This window comes from Rhineura floridana, chromosome 7 (genome assembly GCF_030035675.1).
Source record: "Rhineura floridana isolate rRhiFlo1 chromosome 7, rRhiFlo1.hap2, whole genome shotgun sequence".
Classification (NCBI taxonomy): Eukaryota; Metazoa; Chordata; class Lepidosauria; order Squamata; family Rhineuridae; genus Rhineura; species Rhineura floridana.
In genome coordinates, this window is record NC_084486.1 from 149,703,903 (window position 1) to 149,727,393 (window position 23,491).

Sequence of the window (23,491 nt, forward strand, 5' to 3'; positions counted from 1 at the left end):
TATAATTGGCTGGCTGCCCTCTTTTCATAATGTTGAAGTAGTGGGACATGGTTGCTGCCAGAAGAAGGTTTTATGCGTTAATGGAAACATAGAGGTGACTGGTTATAATGGAATTTCACAGTATGGCCTAGATACTACTGAAATATACAGTTGTTCTACTTACCCATTTATTTAATTTATTACATTTACATCCCATCTTTCCTCCAGGAGTACATAGTTCCCCTCCCCTTTATCCTGATAACAATCCTGTGAGAAAAATTAGGATGAGAGGTAGTGACTGGTCTATCATTGCCAGTAAGTTATATGACTGAGCAGAGATAGGAAGTTGGGTCTCCCTGATCCTAGTCCAGCTCTAACTATTAGACCACACTGGCTCTCTTCATCTGCCTACTCTAGTTCACACTGACAGATGTGACTACGGACAAATACAGGGTGGTATTCACACATCTGTTGCACTACTGGATCTCCTGGTTACCTGGTAGCTTTCAAGCTGGAACATTAGTTTGTGCCTTACAATGTGGCAGTGCTGCCTGGAATGGCTTTGCAGTGCAAGAAAGGGAGTGTGGACATGTGGGCTCTCTTCAGCTGTTGCCAAGGCTGGCATTGGGTTATTTCTTGGGTGACAGAGTTTCTTTACATACAGCAGACATTTTGTAACCTCCAAGTAGCAACACTTAAAAGTGGCATCTACAGCTAGAAGATTAATTATGTATTCCTTAGACCAGCCTTTCCCAACTAGGTGTTGTTGGACCACAACTCCCATCAGCCTCAGCCAGCATTGCCAATGGTCAGGAAAGATGGGAATTGTGGTCCAACAACATCTGGTGGCCCACTAGTTGGGAAAGGCTGCCTTAGACCCAGGGATGCCCAACCACACAATGGTAGGCCTCATATGCCTTTAATATAGTTGTGTAGAAGAAGAAGCTGCAACTAGTTGTGTCGCTATGCTTCAAGAAAAGACTCCCTTGCTGAAAGGTCCTGTTCTGCAGTAATGTTAAAACCCAAATGTTTAAAAGTTTGCCTTTCCTGCTTCAGACTTAAACTGATGTGTGTGTGTTTTTCAAATATCCTTATTTATTTATTTTAAAGAAGAACAGCTCTGTTTGGTAGCACCACTTCCAGGATGTGTTATGAGTCACTGGAGCTGACTTCATTGGCCTTCTTTCACTTGATGACTGACAGAGAACATGTACTTGATAATGAGATGCCGGTCAAGTTGATTATATGGAGTACCATATTTGTTTTAATCTTATGTTGCATCCTGTCCAGAGGCTTCGTTGTAGGCATCAGCAACTTGCACATAAATGGAAGGAACTATAGAACAGGATTCATGAGCACGATGGAGTCAGAGGCTTCATTCCCACTGCCTCTGACAACTGAGGTCAAGTCAAGGAATGTCTCTGTCTCGCAGTGAGGAGCCACCAAATCTGAGCAGCCAGTGGGATCACTCAGTAGTGCTGCCATAGACCATTTATTTATTTATTGCACTTGTATACCGCCCCATAGCCGAAGCTCTATGAGCGGTTTACAGCAATCAAAAACATTAAAACAAATATACAATTTAAAACACATATTTTAAAAACAATTTAAAACACAATTTTAAAATTTAAAACAATATAAAAACAATTTAAAACACATGCTAAAATGCCTGGGACAAGAGGAAAGTCTTGACCTGGCACCAAAAACATAACAGGGCGCCAGGCACACCTCGTCATGTACATCATTCCATAATTTGGGGGCCACCACTGAGAAGGCCCTCTCCGTTGCCACCCTCCCAGCTTCCCTTGGAGTAGGCACCCGGAGGAGGGCCTTTGATCTTGAACGTGGTGTATGGGTGGGTTCGTATCGGGAGAGGCATTCCATCAGGTGTTGTGGTCCCAAGCCATGTAAGGCTTTATAGGTCAAAACCAGCACCTTGAATCGAGCTCAGAAACATACAGGCAGCCAATGCAAGCGGGCCAGAATCGGTTTTATATGTTCGGACTGTCTGGTCCCTGTTACCAATCTGGCCGCTGCATTTTGCACAAGCTGCAGTTTCCGAACCGTCTTCAAAGGCAGCCCCACGTAGAGTGCATTGCAGTAATCTAATTTGGAGGTTACCAGAGCATGGACAACTGAAGGCAGGTTATCCCTGTCCAGATAGGGACATAGTTGGGCCACCAACCAAAGTTGGTAGAAGGCACTCCGTGCCACCAAGGCTACCTGAGCCTCAAGTGACAGAGATGGTTCTAGAAGAACCCCCAAGCTATGAACCTGCTCCTTCAGGGGGAGTGCAACCCCATCCAGAACAGGTTGGACATCCACCATCTGGTCAGAAGAACCACCCACTAGCAGCATCTCAGTCTTGTCTGTATTGAGCCTCAGTTTATTAGCCCTCATCCAGTCCATTGTCGCAGCCAGGCACCGGTTCAGCACATTGACAGCCTCACCTGAAGAAGATGAAAAGGAGAAATAGAGCTGCGTGTCATCAGCATACTGATGGCAACACACTCCAAAGCTCTGGATGACCGCACCCAACGGTTTCATGTAGATGTTGAACAGCATGGGGGACAGAACTGACCCCTGCGGAACCCCATACTGGAGAGTCCAGGGTGCCAAGCAATGTTCCCCAAGCACCACCTTCTGGAGGCGACCTGCCAAATAGGAGTGGAACCACCGCAATGCAGTATCTTCCACTCCCAACTCAGCTGGTCTCCCCAGAAGGATACCATGGTCGATGGTATCGAAAGCTGCTGAGAGATCAAGGAGAATCAACAGAGTCACACTCCCCCTGTCTCTCTCCCGACAAAGGTCATCATACCAAGGCTGTTTCCGTGCCAAAACCAGGCCTGAAACCCGACTGGAATGGATCCAGATAATCGGTCTCATCCAAGAGGCTGTAGCTCCGAAAGACCCCAATACGGTCCCCAGCAGTATCCAAAATCTGGATATGGGAAAATCTGCCTGAGACCTTGGAAAGCCGCTCCCAACCAGAGTAGACCTCAGTCTAAGTGGACTACTAAATAGACAGTTTCATATGTAGTTGGTTGTGGTTTCGCTTTGCTGAATTATGTTAATTCTTTAAGGAACTGTAACTTTGTATGGTTGCTGAAAATTATTTTAAGTTCTGTAACCATTTTTACAATTTATAGTCCCCATACTTCAGAGAATGGAAGTGGGTGGAACCACAATAGCTAAATTAGTTTCAGTTGCACATGCCCCTTTGGAAAATCTTTAGATCATTAACTAGGGTATCCTTCTGAACCCTTAGAGGGGATGGAGCCTGGAGGGTCTATAGTTCTGATCATTCTTGAAGGGCAAGTCCTTAGAAGTGGTGTTGGTGGACTTCTTGTCCCTATGGCTGTTGGCTTTTGGGGTCCTGCAAGGGTCTATCCTTCCCCCAAGTTATTCAGTGTCTACATGACCCTACCTGGAAATGTCATTCAGTCACATCTCTCATTCTGCCTGATCACACTGATCTCTGTCATTCCTTTTTACCTGGTTCCAGTTAAGTTATGTAAGTTCTAATCAGTACCTAAGATGAGTGAAGGCCTGGATGCGACTGAGGCTTAATCCAAATAGGATAGAGTAATGATAATAGGGGAGAAGGCTCATCTGGAAAGAGGTGTTCAGTCTGTTCTAGATGGGGCTGCATGTCCCCTGAAGGAGAAGGTGTGCATTTCAGGAGTTCTCCTAGACCTAGCTTTGCTCACGTATAAAGAGATGGCAGCTGCGGCCAGGGGAGATTTTGTTCAGCTTCAACTGGTAGGCTGTCTGACTTTTTCTGGAAAGGGGCTGATGTTGCTACAGTTACACACACCATGGTTACTTCCATATTGCACTATTATAATGCACTTTATGTAGAGCTACCCTTAAAAAGTGTCCGAAAACTGCATTTGGTGCAAAATGCAGCAGCAAGGTTGCTGATGAGTGTCTATCACGTGACCTTATTGCAACACTGCTTTATTGACTGCACTGGCTCCCAATTGGATTCTAGGCCCAACTCAAGGTACTAGTTGTTGTCTTTAAAGCAGTACATGATTTGGGACATGGATATTTGAAGGATTGCCTCCTGCAGGAGCCTACCTGCATGTTGAGGTCATCGGGAGAGACCCTTTTGGAATACTCTGTACAGTTTTGGTTGCTGATATTGTAGAGCTGCAAAAGCTGCAAAAAAGGCATTCAAACCGATCAAGAGCTTGGAGCAACTCCCTTGTGAGGAAAGGCTAAAGCGGTAAGACTTTTTTCAGTAGAAAAAAGGCTAGTGCAGGGAACATGAACAAAATTATACATGGTGTGGAGAAAGAGAGGTTTTTCTCCCTGTCTCGTAATACTGGAACTTGGGACCATCTGATGAAACTGAATGCTGGAAGATTGAGGATAGGTAAAAGAAAGTACTACTTCACACAATGCATTGTTAATTTATGGAATTTGCTCACACAAGAGGTAGAGATGGCCACAGACTTGGATAGTTTTAAAAGAGGATTAGATAAATCCATGAAGGGTAAGGCTATCAGTGGCTCCTAGCCACAATGGCTATGTTTTACCTCCACTGTCAGAGGCAGAATACCTCTTAATACCAGTTACTGGAAATCACAGGGCCCCGTCCTTTCTTGCAGGCTTTCCATAGGGCATCTGGTTAGTCACTCTGAGAACAGGATGCTGAACTAGATGAGCCTTTGATCTGATTCAGCCGGCTCTTTTGATCACTCCACTCTGAAGTGCAGTTGATAGAGACACATGATTGCGTTTTCTTACCAGCGGTGGTCAGATGATGGAATACGCTGTCCTTGAAAGTTCACTACTCTTAGTATGTGAGCACATTCAGCTAGCAAGTGACAACCCTTTTTTTTTGCTGCTGTGCTATTTCGATGTGTGTTATTGTTTTTCTGTTGTTGCTGCTTATTTGATTTTTTTGTTTAATTATGCTTTTGGTGGTTTGTAAGCCATTCTGAGGACCCTGTTTGCAGGTGTGGGCAACCTTTGGCCCTCCGGAACTATAACTCCCATAATCTCTGGCCACTGACCATGCTTGCTAGGGCTGGTGGAAATTGTAGTTCAGCAACATCTGGAGAGCCAAACATTCCCCACACCTGCTATTTAGGTGGAAGATGTGGGGTAGAAATGAGTTTATAAATACACAAACACTAAATAAAGTCTTGGCTCAGTGATGCATTGAATGCCTTCTTTTAAGGGGGAGAAAGTGGTAATTCCAGTGTAGTAGAGTGACTCATTTGTAGGAATGTGACAGATCTGCATCTCTTGCTACTTTTTAAAGCCAGCTTTGCAACAACTTGCTGAGGAAGTGATTGTCTCTCCCCCTTCCTGCCCTCCTCTCCATCTTTGCTCTTCCCTTCCTCTTGCTCCCCTGCCCTTGATTTTTTACCACTTCTCCTGGGGTCTCAGGTTGATGACTGCCAGCTCTGTGTCTTTGTCTGCACGATGGCCATTCTTTCTTTTGAAAATATTAAAGCCCATAGATACTGAGATCTGTCGGTAGGACTAATTGGAACATGCAGGCCCCTTATAGGGGAGAAGGAAGAAATAAGGGGAAATGTGGTATAGAAGGAATAGCCAATGTGGTGCCCTCTAGACGTTAGACTTGGAGCTCCCATCATCCCTGACCACTGGCCTTGCTGGCTGAGCGGGAGTCCATGGCATCTAGTGGGCACCAAATTTGGGGTAGCCAGTGGTAGAATCTCTGTGTTAGCAAACTTAGAAATGGATTTTAGATCATGCACTGGATAATAGTAAATTGAAGAAGAAATGTCATCTCGGATCTTCTGTACTTGGTCCAAACTAACTTGATTAATCTGGAAAGAGCTTCCTGAATTGACATCTTAGGACAATCACACAATGCAGACAGGTCTGCTGCCATGCCATTTACCAGTATCCCCCCCTGCGCCCTCAGGACTAATATAACTGTCTGCATTTTTTACCTGCAATGGAGAGTCTAAATGTAGTTAGCAGCAGAGAGAATGTGGGGTTGGTTGGGGTTATCAGAGAGTCAAGAGTACTAAAAGGACAAGTGCAGTTCCATGTGTGTGAGCTCTGTTTCAGTTGGGTATGAGGGTGAATGTGTTAGGCCAAAGGCTGCATGGGAAATGTGGATTTGGAGGAGGAATTTGAAGGAATAGAGAGCAGTGATTCAGATTTGGTGTTCCCAATGTGGAGCTTGTAGGCACCAAGGACCCCTGCCCTCTCAATTTTATATTGGTTTACTTTTAAATTGAGAAATTTGGGAGGAGGGGAGCTTTTTGTTTGTTTCTGGAGGGTGTGTGTCTGTTTGGGGGGGAATATATTGTCTGGTTTTTTTGTCTTTTGGGGGAAGTGTAGGCATTTTGAATTTTGGAGGGGGGTCCTGATCTGAGGGGCTCCAGTTTCTCCTCTGTGAAATGGGTATTTTGTGGTGCCACAACAGTTTTTATTATGCCCTTCGGTCCAGAAAAGTTAGGAAGCCCTGGTTTAGGTGTTCCGGGATGGACTTGCAGCTATAGGGGGATCTAATGGAGAATGGTTGAGTTAATTCTGCCTAAAAAGTTATAGACCATGTAAGGCAGGAGGTAGATAGACATGTACACAGCCAGCTCAGCACTGCCATCATCAGCTTTGGGGCACAAAACTACCTAGCATTAACATATATTCTTGTTAAGGCCATGTTTTGCGGGAGTGGGAGAGGAGGAACACTTAGGAAGTCATAAGAGTGCTGCATTTGTTTTTAAGTTGCTTACTCATTTGCTATTTGCCTTAGGAAAGTGGCAAATTACAAGAGGGCTTTATTCATGCCATTTAGTACATGGTGGCATTACTCACCTTTCCGAAATCCTTGAGGTTGGAAGTTTGTTTGTGTGTGTGTAAGCTTTTCCTGCAACATGTGTTTGTGATTCTTTTTTTTTTAAAAAAGCTCTGCAGGGATAGCAGGGTATCATCTTCTATGTGGCTGAGCATTTACTCAGACTTTCACAATCCTGAGCACTCATAACAGCAGTGAACAAACGCAGCTCCTGTCCTGGGACAGCTCTGTTTTTTGTGGCCCGTAGGTGTCCAGTTCCATTCTTAATATGCAAAGCAGGTTCTCTGATGCAGCTGAAAACAGGAGGAGGCTTCTAAATGTAGACCTAGCTCAGAGCCTGCTAACCCTTATTTCTGTTCTCTGGCTTACAAAGCCCTTGAAGCTGAACTCCACCACCCACAGTTGCCTGAAAGGTCCCGCTCCCTTAAAGACTTCAGTCCATTTTCTCTTTCTGCTCTCTTAAATCTGGAACTCCCTCCCGGAGCACCATATATGGCACCACCGCTCTCTCTTCCCTTCTCTCCCCCCACATTCAATTACTGTGAATCAATTGGCTTAACTCCTCATCTCAATTGAAATGAAACCAAAATACATGTGATGGTTTTCAAGGCTTTCCTTCTACTGAGCAGTGGTGTCCAAGGCAGCTCAGCAAACAATAAAAGCCATTGAAACAAAAACAGTGCAGTGCAAACCAAACAGCGACAGAAAAAAACCGTGAACTCAGAGCACGTATTAATTCCCTGTTGCCTTTGTGGCTCCCCTGCCCTTCCTCCTCTGCAATCAAAATGTAGATGGTAAGCTGGTTGTTTATCTTCCGTTTGTTAGTCACCTACGGCTGCTCTTGCGCTGAGATAGCTTGGACACTGTGGTCCTGGCGCACTGGCAACTCCAAGACTGGATTACTGCTATGCACTTTTTGTGTGGCTTCCCTTGGGTTTAGTCTGGAAGCTGCAGCTGGTGCAGAATTCAGCAACTAGGTTATTGATTGGGGCATCCTGTCAACACCATATAACTCCTCTGCTTAATTCAGTCTCTTAATTTCAACATTTAGTGTTTTCATTATGCTACCAGGTGCAGTTCAAGGTTATACTTTTAACTTAAAAAGCCCTACACAATTTGGGACCAGGTTTCTTCAGGGACTGCCGCATAAGAACAACCTGGCTGCTAGATCAGGCCAAGGACCCTTGTAGTCCAGCATCCTGTTCTCACAGTGGCCAACCGGATGCCCCTCTGGGAAGCTGGCAAGGAGGACTTGAGCATGACAACACTCAGACCATAGCCCCTCCCCATTACCTTACTGCCCAGCAACTGCACTTCTCCGATGGGCACTCCAGTGGTACTTTTAGAGTCCTGATAAATTGGAACCAAAGATCCATCTGCTCTGGCATCCTGTTGCAACAATGGCCTGCTGAGTGTCTCCAGAAAGCACAGAAGCAGGCCCTCTCCCATAGCAACTGGTATGCGGAGGAGGACTCTCTCTGAACCTGAAGGTTACATTTAGCTATCATGGCTAATAGCTGTTGAAAGTCCTATCCTCCATGAATCTGCCTACTTCCCCTTTTAAGGCACTGACCATTGTCGCTTGTTGTGGCAGCAAATTCCGTAAGTGCTGTGTGAAGAAGTACTTGTTTTTTTACTGTCCTGAATCTGCTGCCTGTAGATTGCTTTGGGTGAGCGTGAGAGGAAGACTGTGATCATCATCAACATTCTATCCCACCCAAAGGAATATTTGTGCCTGCTTTCTCTGGACCATGATAAATTTTTACAAACTTCTCTAATTTGCCCCATTTGTGTTTTATTTTTTTTTTAAATAGGTAGTTCAGAAGGTGGCTTTTATAGGTGAACAGTGATGTAAATCCTAGAGAGGAAGCTCTCCAACCAGGACTGCAGCAGAGTAGCTGCAGCTCTGTCTGTACTGGCACAAGTAGTTATGTTGGCACAGCATGGATGGAGTTTCTGCTGAAAACAAACGGGTGACGCCATGCCCTGCTTATGTTACTGTTTTTCCACAAGGATGACATTGTAAAGGGCTACAATTCTCTTGGTTCCTGGAAGCAGGGAGGAAATGTTACCTGTACAACAGGACTGATGGTCTGCTGGCCGCTTGTTTGCACTTTTCAGGAAGGAGCATTGGAAGCTGCTGGGTAACCTGAAGACAACTGTGGAGGGTTTGGTGTCAATAAACAATCCCAATGTCTGGTCTAAATACGGTGGCTTGGAGCGGCTGTGCAGGGACATGCATAGCATTCTGTATCATGGGCTCATTCCAGACAAGGTAGGCTCTCCTGAATTTCCCTGGAATTTATTGCTCATTCTGTTGGTTTAGCAGGTGGTTATTTTGTGTGCTGTTCACCTGGGACTGTCATAAAATTGCTTAGCAGAAAGGGAACCCTTAATCATCTTGCCTAATATCTATCCTAGTGAACATATCTTGAAGAGAGTAGATAGTAATGTTAGTAGGGAGGTTGCATCCACCCAAGAAGACATGACGGAACGTGAGGAAAGACTGAGACCTGGGCCAACTAATGCTTGTTTTTGTGAAAAAGAGCAGGTATAGTATGCTGGCTAAGAGAATGACCTGTGATCTCGGAGGTTGTTGAATCATATGTCAGTTACTAGGCAACCTTAGGCATGCTCCTTTCTCTTTCCACCCAAGACCTCCCCATCTGCAGTCTTTCCAGTCCTCCCCGCCCACCAACAGTTTGCAGCCCTTCCTGTCTCTAGCCCATGTGTGAGAGTCTTTCTTAGCCCTGCTTTCAAAATGGCTCTTGCTTTTTTCATCTCTGCCCCTTTATTATTCCGTGTCTGTTGCTTACTTCAATGCTCCACTCCCAATTCTGCCTACACTCCTATCTTTCCTGCAAGTAATCTAATTTATTACAATTGTTCATCAATAATAACATCTTGCTTTTCAGGATATAAATCCTACCAAGGCAGCTTGCAAGTAACATTCAAGTACATATTTTAAAAACACAATAAACAATATTAACATATTTAAAACTCATCAGGATCTTTCCCACAGGGCAGTTGATGGTATATTGCCCTGTGGTGGGAAGAGAGAGGAAAGTCTAGCTGGCATGCCTCCCTCCACAGGATATCTGTGCATGATGCGGCGGGAGGGGGGACTCCGCTCCCACAGGATATCTGTGCATGATGTGGCGGGAGGGGGGACTCCCCTCCCCTCTCCTTTCCAGTGATGAAAACTTAAGAGAGGGAATAGCACTTCTGCTCTTGCCTCACTGAGAGAGTGAGCCTCAATAATTCCAACTAAATGTCTGTCTAGCTTGTTCTCAAAAGGCCTCCAGTAATCACGATGCAGTATCCTTCCTTCCTAGACTTCTGGTTCCTGAATGCGCAGTCTAGAACTTACTTGGCTACAGTTTGACTTCTTTCTTGATGCCTTCCAAGTGGATTGTGCAGCAAGGTTCAAGCTGGGAGCATTCCATCGGATCTGCATAGAAGGGAGCAGGAGGGCTACTGTCTATTTTTGGATTCTCAAGAAAGGAAGCAGTTCAAATATGGATGCACAGCTGATCATCTTCAGTTATGAATTTTCAGCTGATGGGTGGTCAACAGTTCTCGCCAAGGTTCAAATGGTTCAGCTAGTTCCATCCATGACCAGAAGGTTGTGGCTGCTGGAAGGTCTCGTACAAGCCATTTTGGCTAGATTAGGCCAAGGGTATATCTTGTACAGAACTCTTGCCTTCTTCATAGGCCCACCAAATGCTCCCAGGAAGCTGACAAGCAGAGCAGAATAGACGTGCCGTACCAAGAAGATGATCTCCTGGAGACAGGTTTCCTCTGAACCTGAAGGTTCTGTCTACTTCTAGTTAATAGCCATTGCCGGAACCTTACTGCTTCATATATTTATGTACTTATCTGGTTTTAAAGCTGTCTAAACTACTGCTCATCATCACATTTTGTGTTAGTGAATTCATGTTGTGTGAGGTAGTGCTCTGTTCCTGTTTCCTGAATCTACCACCAGACAGTTTCTTGGGGTAACCTCAGAGTATTCTCACAGCATTCATGATTTTATAAAGTTCCATCATGTCTCCCCTGCACTTTTCATAGTGAGAGTACTTCTGAACATGTTTCTTGGCTCTGCTTCTGTTAGATGCAGAGCAGCATTCATTCTTTCCCTCCCATGACAACAGTTTCTTTTGCCTCTGTGGTAGCAAGAATAAATCATTAACTTGCCTTGATGATTGTGTGGCTGGAATATTGTCCTTTTGAGATAAGAATTAGAAATAATCTGTTTTGTAGGGCTTTTGTTCTTCTCCAAAGATAAAAGCACACTGTTTGTTGTAATAGTGGAGAAGCTTTAACCAGAGTTAGGAGTGACCCAGTGCTTTTTCTCCATAGAGTGAAGAAACAGCAGTAATTTGGCCCTCATTTTAATTAGAATGTGCACACAAACCTCAAGTTACTAGTTTTTGTAGTGGTGATTATTGACATTGTGTGTAGCCTATGACTGTGAAAAAATAAAATATGGAGGATGGGACAGAGTAGGACTTTCAGTGCTCAAGATGGGGCTTCAGTGCTCATAGATCTCTTATCCGATCTGCAGCTAGTAGAAAATAATTGTGCAAAGAGCACAAAGATATATTTTACATTTTTTAAAGTCTGTGGAGTTCAGCTTTTCTTGACACTGAATTATTGGTGCAGAACTATCTTTGTGCTTAATGTGCTAAGTACACAAAGACCTCTCTCCAGCTCAGGAGCTTTATAAAGAAGCTTCTGAGTTGGATCTTGGAATCTTTAAAGAATAGTAGGTGGAAAGTGGGGGAAAGACGTCTACTTAGGCAACCCTTGAGAGCCACTGCCTTGCAGAGTAGTACCGGGCAAGGTAGGTTAATTGGTGTAAGTCAATTCTGTATCCTCCTAAACCCCATGCAGTACCTGGTATCTCAAAGGTCTTGATATTCTTGCTTCGAGAATACATTACATTGTTTCTTATCTGGTTCTGCATTGTATTCATGTTGGTTGCTCTAGCAAATGTGTTCTTGTTTTTAAAACTCCAGCTGTTGGGATGTGTAGTAATGTGTGTGCTTTAGTGTGTTCCTGTCAATTCTAACTTGGTCCAGTTGTATCTGCACCATTCACTGTCTGTTTCATGCATTCTTAATGTATATTATATTAGCCCCCTTGTTAATTTTAATTGGAAAAGCAGGATATAAATATTCTAAATTAAAAAAAATAGGTTGTTGACTGAGAAAAGTTGAGGCATAATAATGTAACTAAAGTACTATAAAGTGTTTATTTTTTGCTTCTGCAGACCAGAGTAACAAATCTTTTTCTGAAACAAAGATGCCTGAGAATCTTGGCTCAGATTTTTTAAAAGATTTTTTAAAAATTGACAATGTGCATGTTCAGAATTCAGGTGTGTGGGGGTGTTTCTACAACTTGATCTGGTATTTGAGCGCTTATTGAGCTGGCACTACCAGGGGAATTTTCACTGTGTATATTTCCTGGGCAGGTGTACTGCAGGCAGAGGGATTATTGGCAGTTTGTGAAGGACATCCGTTGGCTGAGCCCACATGTTGCCCATCATGTTGAAAAGGTGAGCTCAAGTTTTGGGGAAAGAAAATCTTGGCTTTGCCAGAGGAGCTGGGTTCAAGTTGTAAGGAAACTGCAGAGGTAGTTGTCATCGATGAGGTGAGTGGAGATCACGTGCCTCTCTGTTGTTTTTAACTCTTACAGAAGGTTTGAAAGGCAAATAACACAGTTTGAAAGAAATTGGTATGCAACAAAGGTGCTGACAGGATGTGGGAGGGAGCTGAGGAGAAGCTTTTACCAGCAGCATGAGGCCAATGGTGGGGACCAAGCAGCCTTAAACCTGAGGCGTAAGAGACTGGAAAGCAAAGTTTCAGCTGTGGGGCTTGGCTTCTGTTACTCCCATTGATCTCAGGAAATAGGGACACTTGGCGACTGTTGAGGGAGAGAGCCGAGTGTTCCTCGTTGGATGTTGGACCCAGCTTCTGTTGAGCTGTTGGAAGGGAAGCATGTAAGCAAAAGTGTGTCTCTTGAAAAAGGTCTCTTGAACCAGCAGAGTCCCCATATCGCCCAGATCAGTGAGCAAGTCTTACCTGGGAGCTTTTATCACCTACCCAAGCCCCTTGTTAAGGAGCTTTCTGATGGTTTCTCTGTAGTTCCCTTCTCCAGCCATGATTAGGATGTAGCACAGTGACTGAATCCTGAGAGGTTAACACCTCTCAAGTCCTGACACTGGATCAATGGAGGGAGTAGTGCATGTCAAATGGGGAGATTGGGTTAATTATCTTGGAAAGCATGCAGACCCTACTTAGGCCAAACACAAACCTTCCCTAGGAACATACAGCTGTGTTGCTTTGGGGCTGGGGGCTGTTGCTACAACCTTCATTTAGAAGCTTATCAGGCTAGAGGATGTGGTCCACTAAGAAAGGCAGGCACTGCTTATTCCTTTCCAAAAGGATGTAAGTTGCATCTTCTCAGACTTGCCCTGTGAGGCCATTATTTTCCCTGTTTTATGGATAGGGAAGTGAAGCTGAAAGATAGTTGCTTGCCTACAGCCTAGGCCACACTCCCTCTCATTAATCAGCTCTGCCCTCAAACAGCAGTCCCACTTAATGCTTTCTGGGACAGTGGCAACTTGAGAAATGCGAAGAGGAGCCCTGTAATCATGGATGCTCTGGGATGCTGCTTTCCATTACCTGCTGGTCTCTGACAGCTTTATCCGGGAAGTACCATCTGTCTTTCAGTTTATCAGTCTGCATGAGAATGGACAACGGAACACCGACTGTGCCAGTGACCAAGCCGTTGCAGAGCTGTGGCTCCAGCACAGTCTGCAGTACCATTGCCTGTCAGCTCAGCTGAAGCCCCTGCTTGAGAATAAGCAGTACATCAGGAAATTCTATGCAGGTAAGATGAAACCAGCGCTCTTCGTCTCTTTTCTTCAAGCAAAATTAGCTGCATGATCTTGTCCCTTGCTGAGCAGCCTGCTTTAAGGTGTTGTATCCCTGTGGTCAGCAACTGGCAGCCTGCAAACAAAATGCAGCATACAGGCAAAATGCAGCATACAGCTTGCTTCTTTCTTTTTCCCATGGCTGCAAGAGGCTAAGGATGGGGGAATGAGTGAAGGGCTGAGTGTCCTGCTGGCCATGTAGCTGTGAACTATTGTTTTAGCCTGTTCATGTTCAAGAAATGCAGGACATATAACTGCAAAAAGATTGAGTAGGGTAAGGCATGGATGAGGAACCTCAGGCCTGGGGGCTGAATGTGGCCCTCCAAATCTCTCTATGTGGCCCTCAGACTCTTCCCACAGGCCGTACCTCTCACTGGCCCTCCTGAAGTGCTTTGACTGGCTGAAATGTATCCTTGAAGTGTGATAATGCCCTTGCTTTTCTCTCTCTCTCTCTCTCTCTCTCTCTCTCTCTCTCTCTCTCTCTCTCTCTCTCTCTCTCTCTCTCTCTCTCTGTGTGTGTGTGTGTGTGTGTGTGTGTGTGTGTGTGTGTGTGTGTGTGAGCGAGAGAGAGAGAGAGAGAGAGAGAGAGAAGCCTTTGATTTTTGTGTGGCTGGAATGGAGCCTACTCTGCAAAGGTAAGAGTTGCATCCACGGCTCCTTCCAGTTTTGCGTATGGCTCTCAGAAGCTTGCCCATGAGAGAATGTGGCTCTCAGTCTGAAAAACATTCCCTACCCCTCAGGGGAAAAAATCAGGAAGCTGTGTTGTCTCATCTCTTGTCCCACGTCATGTTTCATATAGTTATTCTGTTCTGTTGCTGTAACTCATATTTTTTATTTGTTACCCACTGAAAGTGTGGGATACAAATTTCTAAACTAAATAAATAAAATTCTAATTTATTTATAATAAATATACTGTAGCTCATGTTTTAGCATGCTGTGACAGTTTTTAAGCACCACTTTTCTATTTAAAAAAACAACCCACAAATATATTTGATACCCAATATGGTATCAAAACATTTACTAGACTCTGATGGCCACTGCTGAAAATGTGGTACTGAAAGGAGAATTTTATATATTGGTAGTGGCCCTGCCCTAGCGTGCAGATGTTTGGAACACAAAGTCTTTATTTGTTTTTTTTTAAAAAAAGATTAGACCAGTTCATGGAGGATAAGGACATCAGTGGCTACTGGGCAACAATGGTTGTGCTCTGTCTTCCCTGTCAGAGGCAATCCACCTCTGAATGCCAGTTGCTGTTGCACTCAGGTCCTGCTTGCTGGCTTCTCATTGGGGCACCTGGTTGGCCACTGTGAGAACAGGATGCTGGACTACATGGGCCCCCTTTGGCCTCATCCGGCTACAGGGCTCTTCTGATGTTCTTATGAATAAATTCATACAGGCAGAAGAAGCTGCTTTGTGCCAGGTCAGAGTATTAACCCATCTAGGCCAGAACTGTTTACTCTAACTGGTAGTGGCTTTCCAAAGCCCTAAGTATGGGTCTTTCCCAGCCCTACTAACTGAAATCCTTTTAACTGGAGTTACCAGGACTGGGGCTGGTGCCTTCTGCATGCAAAGCATGTGCTCTGCCACTAAATGATGGGCCCTTTACGTTTGGGGGCTACTTCCTTAACTCCTAAACCCTTCTGGGTTTTTTTAAATCCCCAGCCCCCATATGCTTATGAACATAGCCTGTTGATCCCCAGAGTACAAAACCTTCAGTGTCTAGAGCTTGTAGCAGGGTGTGTGTGTGTCCATCCCTGTTCCAATTGGCATGCCCCAAGGAGATATTCAAGAGGCTTTTGTATTTGTAACACAGCTGCAGAGTCTGTTTTGCAGTTCTTCTGTTGAGATGGAGTGTGCATGTGTATGATGCAACTGTTCAAGGGACATACTAGGGGACTGTTCCTTCAAAAGTAGCTGTACTGATGTTCTGGCTGTGTCTAGTTGCATGTTTCCAGGTGACTGGATGTGGCAGAAGCATTGTATACAGGGACACATCCCTGCTGTCTGGGAAAAGGCAAGCCTGGAACCCTTCTCCTTGACTTGATAATTTCTGATGTTCAGGGAGACTGCATCAGCAGGGTGTTGTACTAGATGACCCTTCTGACTCCATGATTGTATGTAAACTGGGACAGGCTAAGTGAGTGTGCAGCGGAACTGGACTAAACCTTTTCAAGATGGCCTCTTCCTTTATGTATCATGAGAGGTTGTTAGCAACTGCCCCACTATGATACAGATCTCTTCTCTGGAGACTCATCAGGGCTTGAAAGTCTCAGAAGGGCTATAAGACTATCATGTTTGGGCTTTAGCAGTCAAAGGTTATTTTTTGTTCAGTATTTCCTATTTTAGCTAAAGACTATATTTTTTATTTTTATTAGACTTTAAAAAATATATTTGTAGCATTGCTCTGCATCCTCGGGACAGAATAGAAATCTAAATATGGAGCTTGCAGCAAGTCCCTTCCTTCCTCCTCAAAGTCCATTGGGTACCTATTCTTCTCCCCCTTCTTCTTCATTACAAAGCCCAGAGGATTTGGAACATTAGGAATGCTTCACCATGATAGGAATGATAGGCTGTATCCATCTGAGTTTCCCTGTTATTGTCATCTTGTCTTTCTTTCTTTTTTTTTTTTTTTTGCAGACTCAGCATTTCTGCTCAGTGACGCTCATGTCACAGTCATGTTACAGTGCTTGGAGGCTGTGGAACAGAACAATCCCTGCTTGCTAGCTCAAATAGATGCATCTATGGTAAGAAAGGACCTCATTTCTTCTTCTTTGTGTCACACCCACCCACCCACCCAGAGAGAGAGAGAGAGACCAGAGAGAGAGAGAGACCAGAGAGAGAGAGAGACCAGAGAGAGAGAGAGACCAGAGAGAGAGAGAGACCAGAGAGAGAGAGACCAGAGAGAGAGACCAGAGAGAGAGAGAGAGACCAGAGACCAGAGAGAGAGAGAGAGACCAGAGACCAGAGAGAGACCAGAGACCAGAGAGAGAGAGAGAGAGAGAGACTAGAGAGAGAGAGAGACCTTATGTCTTCCCTCTGTCTCCCAGATGTAGCTTTGCTGTTGTCCTGCACACAGTATCTCATTCAGGAGCAAACAGAGGCCTTTTCAAGAAGTGCTTTGACTACTTGACCCTGGAGGTTCAATGCCATAAGGCATTTGCCATAGCACTGCAAAATGGCTGGCATGGATGAAATTGCTCAACTAGCTGTAATCATGAGAGAGCAGGCTACAATGCTGGTGGCGAAGTATCTGCCATGTAGATAGGACCCAGGGGGATTTCCCCCCATTGTCTCAAGCTTTGCAGTTAGCTGCTCAACTTAGCTTGCCAGGCCCACTTTCAGGAAAATAGAAAGAGATCCTTTCTTCCTGAGGCCACAGTGGATAGGACATGAGCAGTCACTGGGCTACATATGAAGAACAGCTGTCAGACAATGAAATAAGTTGCCTGTTGTGGATGTCTCTTCTTCCTTGGGGTTTTTAAAAGAAGGTTGGCCAGGGATCTGTCAGGGCGCTTTAGCTGTATAACCTTGGGGCAGCAGTTGGGTTTAATGAGTGGCTTTCAGTGGTGTCAGAAGCTAAGTGGGATTCCTCAATAAGATGATCAGCAGTGGCTCACAAACTTCTCTGAAAAACTGCTTGGCCACCTTTCCCTGCAATGCAGAGCTACAGGGACTTGTTGGGTGCTCTCTCGGTGTGCTTGGTTAATGTAGAGCAACAGTGTTGTTGTGGCACAATAGGCATGCCAGTGGCCCTAGAATGTGCCCCAGAAACCCCTGCACACAGCTGCTTTGTTCCCCCGTGTATTGCTGTGAGGCTGATTGGGCACGAGTAAAACATCATAACCGTGCCTACTGTGTGGCGGTGAGGGTGGTGAAGAAGGCCCACTTCTCTGCCACCATCGCATCCTCAAGTAGCCATCCAGTGGAGCTTTTCCGTATTGTCAGGGGTCTCTTGACATCAACTCCAGGAAATGGAGTTTTAGACCCTTTGGAGGCCCACTGTGAATCGTTTGCAAGGCACTTTGAGGGTAAAGATGCTTGCCTCTATAGCAATCTCGATGCCCCATCCACATCTAATATAGTCCCCAATGAGGTGTCCAGTGCAATGTCTGCTGCAAGTTCTTGGGAACGGTTTCAGTTGATGTGGCCTGATCACGTAGATAAAGTGCTTGTGACAATGTGGCCAGCAATGTGTCCTCTCAACCCTTGCCCTTCTTGGCTTATTAAAGCTTGCCAAGGAGGGTTGACTGAGTAGATCCAGGGTGTGGTCAACACGCTGTTGCAGGAGGGAGTGGTTCCAGCTGCCCTGAAAGAGGCGGTGATCCAACTGCTCCTGAAAAAGCCCATCCTGGACCCATTGGTTTGTGACATCTACCGCCTGGTTGCAAACACCCCCTTTTTAGGGAAGGTGATTGAGAGAGTTGTGGCGCAGCAATTGCAAGTACTCTTGGATGAAACAGACTATCTTGATCGATTCCAATCTGGGTTCAGGCCTGGTTATGGGACTGAATCAGCCTTGGTTGGATGACCTTTATCGGGAGAAGGACAGAGGGACTGCAACCCTGCTATTCTTACTTGATCTCTCCGTGGCTTTTGATACCATTGACCATGGTATCCTTCTGGGCCGACTTGGTGAGATGGGTATCGGAGGCACTGTTTCACAGGGGTTGTGATCCTATCTCCAAAGTCGTTTTCAGAGAATTGTATTGGGTGATTGTCTTTCGACCCCCTGGCAGTTGTGCTGTGGGGTGCCACAGGGTACCATCTTGTCCCCCATACTGTTTAACATCTATAAGAAGCCCTTGGGAGCGGTCATCAGGAAATTTGGTGCAAGGTGTCAGCAGTATGCTGATGATACCCAGCTCAACTTCTCTGTAACATCTGAATCGGGAGAGGCTCTGCAAGCCTGGACTGCTGCCTGGGTTCGGTAGTGGGCTGGATGAGGGCCAATAAACTGAGTCTGAATCCTAGCAAGACAGAGGCACTGTGGGTTGGTGGTTTCCGAGTTCGGATAATTGGTCAGTTGCCTGCTATGGATGGGGTCATACTCCCTCTAAAGAGCAAGTATGTAGTCTAAGGGTGCTCCTGGATCCATCTTTGTCGTTAGAGGCCCAGGTGACCTCAGTGGCTAGGAGTGCCTTTTACTAGCTTTGACTGGTAAGACAGCTGCAGCCTTTTCTGGACCAGCATAGTCTGACCACTGTGGCCCATGCATTGGTAACCTCTGGACTGGATTACTGTAATGCACTCTTATGTGGGGCTGCCCTTGAGGTTTGTCTGGAAGCTGCAGTTGGTGCTAAATGCAGCGGTGAGAGTGCTCACTGGGGCAGGGTATTGCCAACATGTCACCCTGCTGCTGAATGAATTGCACTGGCTGCCTATTAGCTACCAGGCTAAGTTCAAGATTCTAGTTTTGGTGTACATTTTCCTGTACAGCTTGGGACCAGGATACCTGAAAGACCATCTTACCCCTTGTATACCCAGCAGATCACTACGGTCTGCAGGTGAGGGCCTCCTGCAGATACCATCTTATCAGGAGGTCTGTTTTGACAACATAGGAAGTGGACCTTTAGTGCAGTGGTAGCTACCCTTTGGAATTCCCTCCCCTTAAATATTAGACAGGCGCCATCTCTGTTGTCTTTTCGGCACCTACTGAAGACCTTCCTCGTTCAACAAGCCTTTTAAGTAGAAACCTTATCCCAGTCTGCATCTGTGTTGAAATTGCTTTTTAAGATGTGTTTGAAGCTTTTTTTAAAAAAAGATGTTTTTAAAGATGTTTTGTTTTAATATGTTTTTAAGGATGCTGTGTTTTAATATATTTTAAAGTTTGTTTTTATTATGTTTTAGAGCATTTTTAGTGCTTCTGTTTCCTGCTGTGGCTCCTAGTGGGAGGATGGGTGGGATATAAATCTAATAAATAATAATAATAATCCACTAGGACCTTCTTTCAGTTTGCCAGAAAAAGCGAGTCCTCTGTGCCTGTGACAAAGAGTCAAAGCCTCACAGCACTTCCTGGATCCGTATGTACCCCTCCGGCTGAATGCACAACCCACCGGTATTTTGGCTCTTTCTCAGGTCTTCACTCTGCTTCTGCCAGCATGCAAGGTAAAGGAGACAGCTCGAGTACTTCTGCACTTAGGGCAAAGTTCACCCAAGAGAACCTGTTTTGTGCCATTGAACTGCTGTCCTGCAGGCCCGTGTTTCAACATAAGGCCATAGTGTATTCCATTTGATCCTCCTGAGAAGCACTTCAGTTGCAGTGTGCCTCTGAGTACAAGTTGCAGGGGGAGGCAAAGAAAGCGAAAGAGCTGTTGCCTTCACGCCCTGCTTCTGTGCTTTCTGGAAGCATCTGGCTGTCCACTGTCAGAAACAGGTAGTTCAGCTAGAAGAATGCTTGCTCTGATTCAGCTAAACAGATTCTGGTTAATATTCTGTTATGGACACTTCTCCTCCGCCCCCCCCATCTCCCATAAGAAGGAGGAATGTTCATGAACATTTGCTATCCCTTCAGTTACGTGCAGGCACTTCACTGCTTAGTTGGAGTTTTCCATGGCTGCCCTGAGGAACCTTTTGGAATGTGGGCCATGTTCCCAACCCTTCAGTACTGAGAAAAGCAGATATGTGCATTCCTACATCCACAAAAGTACACACATTATCTGGTGCATGTTGTCTTCTTCCTCACAAGTGTTGACATCACACATTTGAATGCAAGTTTATGGAAGGCTCACTGAAGGTCTACCTTGTTCCTCCTTCATTCCCATTGCAGTTGTCTGACTTTTTCACAGAGGCAAGAAAAAAAAAGAGGAAATCGGGATGCTTAAAGAGCCAGTAGTTTGTATTCAGTACTAGTCCTACTTGGAGTAGAGCCACTGAAGTTAGTGAACCTAAGTTACTCATGTCTATTAACTTCAGTGGGTCTGCTCTGAGTAGGACTAGCATTGAATACCACCCAATGCATGTTTGTTGAAAAAATAACAATTTGATAAGTTTAGTATGAGACTGTATTTTTACAAAAATGGTAAAATATATACTGAAACCTATGCAGAGTTCAAAAAATGTATTTAACCAAATCAGATTAAAAACAGAACAAACATCTAAATGAAATAATCCCTAAAATAAGAACAAAGAAGCTTATTAAGGTTTAAGATGTAGCTTTTAAAAACTTTCTGTTAAACACTATAAAATGTTGTCCAGATGGTAATTGTGTAGCCAAATATCTGAATATGTAACCATGAACTGTTTTGAATAGCAATTATCCCCAAGTTCCCAAAGCACTATAGCAGGGGAGGGGGAACTTGCAACCCTCCAGATGTTGTTAGGCTCCGAACTGGCACTATCCCCGCTCCATCATCAGCCCCACTCTGTCTCTCATCATCCCTGACCCGGAAGTATTGCAAGAAGCATCTGAATGAACGCTTTTATAGAAACTAGAGCCAGTGGCCAATGCTGTCAGGTGCTGCCAATGAAATAAGTGCCTCTTTTTTTTGTCAGAGCAGATTTTGGGTTCCTGAGAGCTCTTGCCCCTCATTGTACAGTAGTTTCAGCTGTGCTCATCTGGGCTGTTCTGTCTGAGTGTTCTAAGCTTTTCTTCTTCTTTCCAGGCAGGAGACCATCAAGCACTTGGGTTTGCAGTGGCACCAGCCAACCTCAGGAAAACTCCCTGTGTGCCTCATCTCGAAGGCAGCTGGAGGGCAGGTCCCCCCAGCGCCGAACTGTTCCTCTTCCCCACCTCACCGTCTCTTCCCCAAAAGACACCTCTCTGACTGGCAACATGAGTGCCAGCACCTCAGCCAACCCAAGCGATGACCCGTGGGCAGGCAGCCAGGATGATACAGACGGGCCAGAATACCTGGCAATTGGAAATCTGGGCCGGCAGAGTCAGCCTTGCAGTAGCCCGAGTCAGTGCAGCACGCCCACTAGCAACAGCGCTGAGGGCAGCACCTCCAACCTGTTCTCATCCAGCAGCTCTCAGAAGCAGGAGTCTGTTTCCTCCTTGGGAGAGCAGGGAGCAAGTGGTAGCGGCAGGAGCAGGGGGACGAGCCTCTTGCGCAGGTCCAGCTTCTCAGAGGGACAGACGTCAACTCTCCACGGCATGCCCAAGAGGATTCACATGCGCTCCCACTCGGACACCAGCGTGGCCTCTGGGAATGCTCATGGTAAGATGTACAAAAGGGCTGGTGGATAAAGCTCAGATCTGTTGTGACTGCTGCTACTGAACACGGGTCTTCTGTTAAAACTGCTTTCAGCTTCCGTGCAATGTGTTACGTGTGGTTCCTTCCCATTAACTGAAAAGGCAGGAACTGGTCACAATGAATAGCAGAAGGGATGTAGAGGGCAGTCAAGCCCTTCCCACCCACCCCCACTTGCTCTAGGTCAAGTTTTTGCAGCTTCCTCCGTTATAGGTAGAACATACGAAGAAAGGAAACTGCCTGATAACTGAGTTGGACCATTGCTCCCTCCAGCTCAATATTGTCTTCACACTGACTGGCAGCGGCTCTGCAGCATTTCAGGCAGGGGTCTATCCAAACCCTATTTGGAGACATCGGAACTTGAACCTGAGGCCTTCTGCATGCCAAGCACATGCTCTGCCACTAACCTATTGCCCTTCCTATGGGGTTGCATTAAAGGCTGCCTCCCGATTGAGTTTTGAAAGGCTTTGTTTAAAGAAGCTGAGGAGGAGAAGGAATCAGCTTGATAGATAGAAAGTTGCAGCAGTGTGGCACTTTTTAAATCTCTCTTCCTCGTTCCACTTTGCCCTCTGCACCTTTCTCCTTGATTTATGACTTGCTTTATAGATAGTCTCAGGGGAACAGTGTGGTAGAAGGAGGCCAAGCTGGAAAGCTGAGCATAGCCAGACCATAAAGGGTGAGAATAACATGACGACGGAGAAGAGCTGATGGGGGATGGAGAGCTTTCAAAGCAATTGGTTAAAATTCATGGTTGGTGCTGGATTAAAGGTTAATCCATATATCATGACCGCTCTCTCCCATATCTGCCAAAGTCATCCGCCTCTCCTGTCACTCAAGTGTGTGACACCCCTTCTCATATGGTTTCACTGGCTTTCCACACTCTTTCCAGCAAAAACTCCTTGGCCTTCTCTCTAAAGCTCTCTGCAGCCTCACTCTACCCTGTTTTTCTGTCCCTTTTTCTCTTTAAAACGCTATTGGTCCTCCAATCGCAGCTATCTGAAGATCTTCTACTCTTTAACACAACTTTGCCTATTCTCCTTCACTATCAAATAATCATGGATGTCCCTGTCTGGGGCATGTACATGATGTCATCTCTCTTTCTTCTTTCAAAGCCATGCTCAAAACCCACCTTTCCCCATAAAGCATTTGGTATAACCCCTTAATCTTGGCCTTAGCTGTAACCAAGCCTGAGTACATGTAATTGCACTTGCTCACATTTATCCTTGCTATTTTTCTTTCTCCCTCTCGTTTCCTCCTCCTTTTGGCTTTCCCTCTGACTCTTAGATTACAGGCTCCTTGCAGACAGAGCCCCTCTCTCTTGCATAGGAAATCCTGTAAAGGGCCATGTACACTAATATATCTTGCCCTTCCTCCCAGGAGGAGCCCAGGGCAGCAAACAAATGCACTAAAAACCCTTTAAAACCTCATAAACACAGACTTTAAAATATATTAAAACAAAACTTCTTTAAAAACATTTTTTTAAAAAAAGCTTTAAAAACATCTTTTTAAAAAAAATGGTTTAAAACATATTAAACAGCAGTTCCAACACAGACTGGGATATGCCAAACTTTTTTCTGCACTACGTTGCTT

The 23,491-nt window shown here is 45.3% G+C and overlaps 1 protein-coding gene across 3 annotated transcripts in view; it reads left to right on the forward strand.

Annotated features, from left to right (window-relative positions):
- RUBCN (rubicon autophagy regulator) overlaps nt 1-23,491 on the forward strand; it is a 74,373-nt gene that overhangs the window by 13,305 nt on the left and 37,577 nt on the right. For all 3 annotated transcript variants that reach the window (XM_061637573.1, XM_061637572.1, XM_061637574.1), the window contains exons 2-7: nt 8,894-9,047; nt 12,249-12,332; nt 13,510-13,669; nt 16,350-16,456; nt 19,664-19,817; nt 21,314-21,868. In XM_061637573.1, the coding sequence (XP_061493557.1) occupies nt 8,894-9,047; nt 12,249-12,332; nt 13,510-13,669; nt 16,350-16,456; nt 19,664-19,817; nt 21,314-21,868 (1,214 nt within the window). The remainder of the gene's footprint in view (nt 1-8,893; nt 9,048-12,248; nt 12,333-13,509; nt 13,670-16,349; nt 16,457-19,663; nt 19,818-21,313; nt 21,869-23,491) is intronic.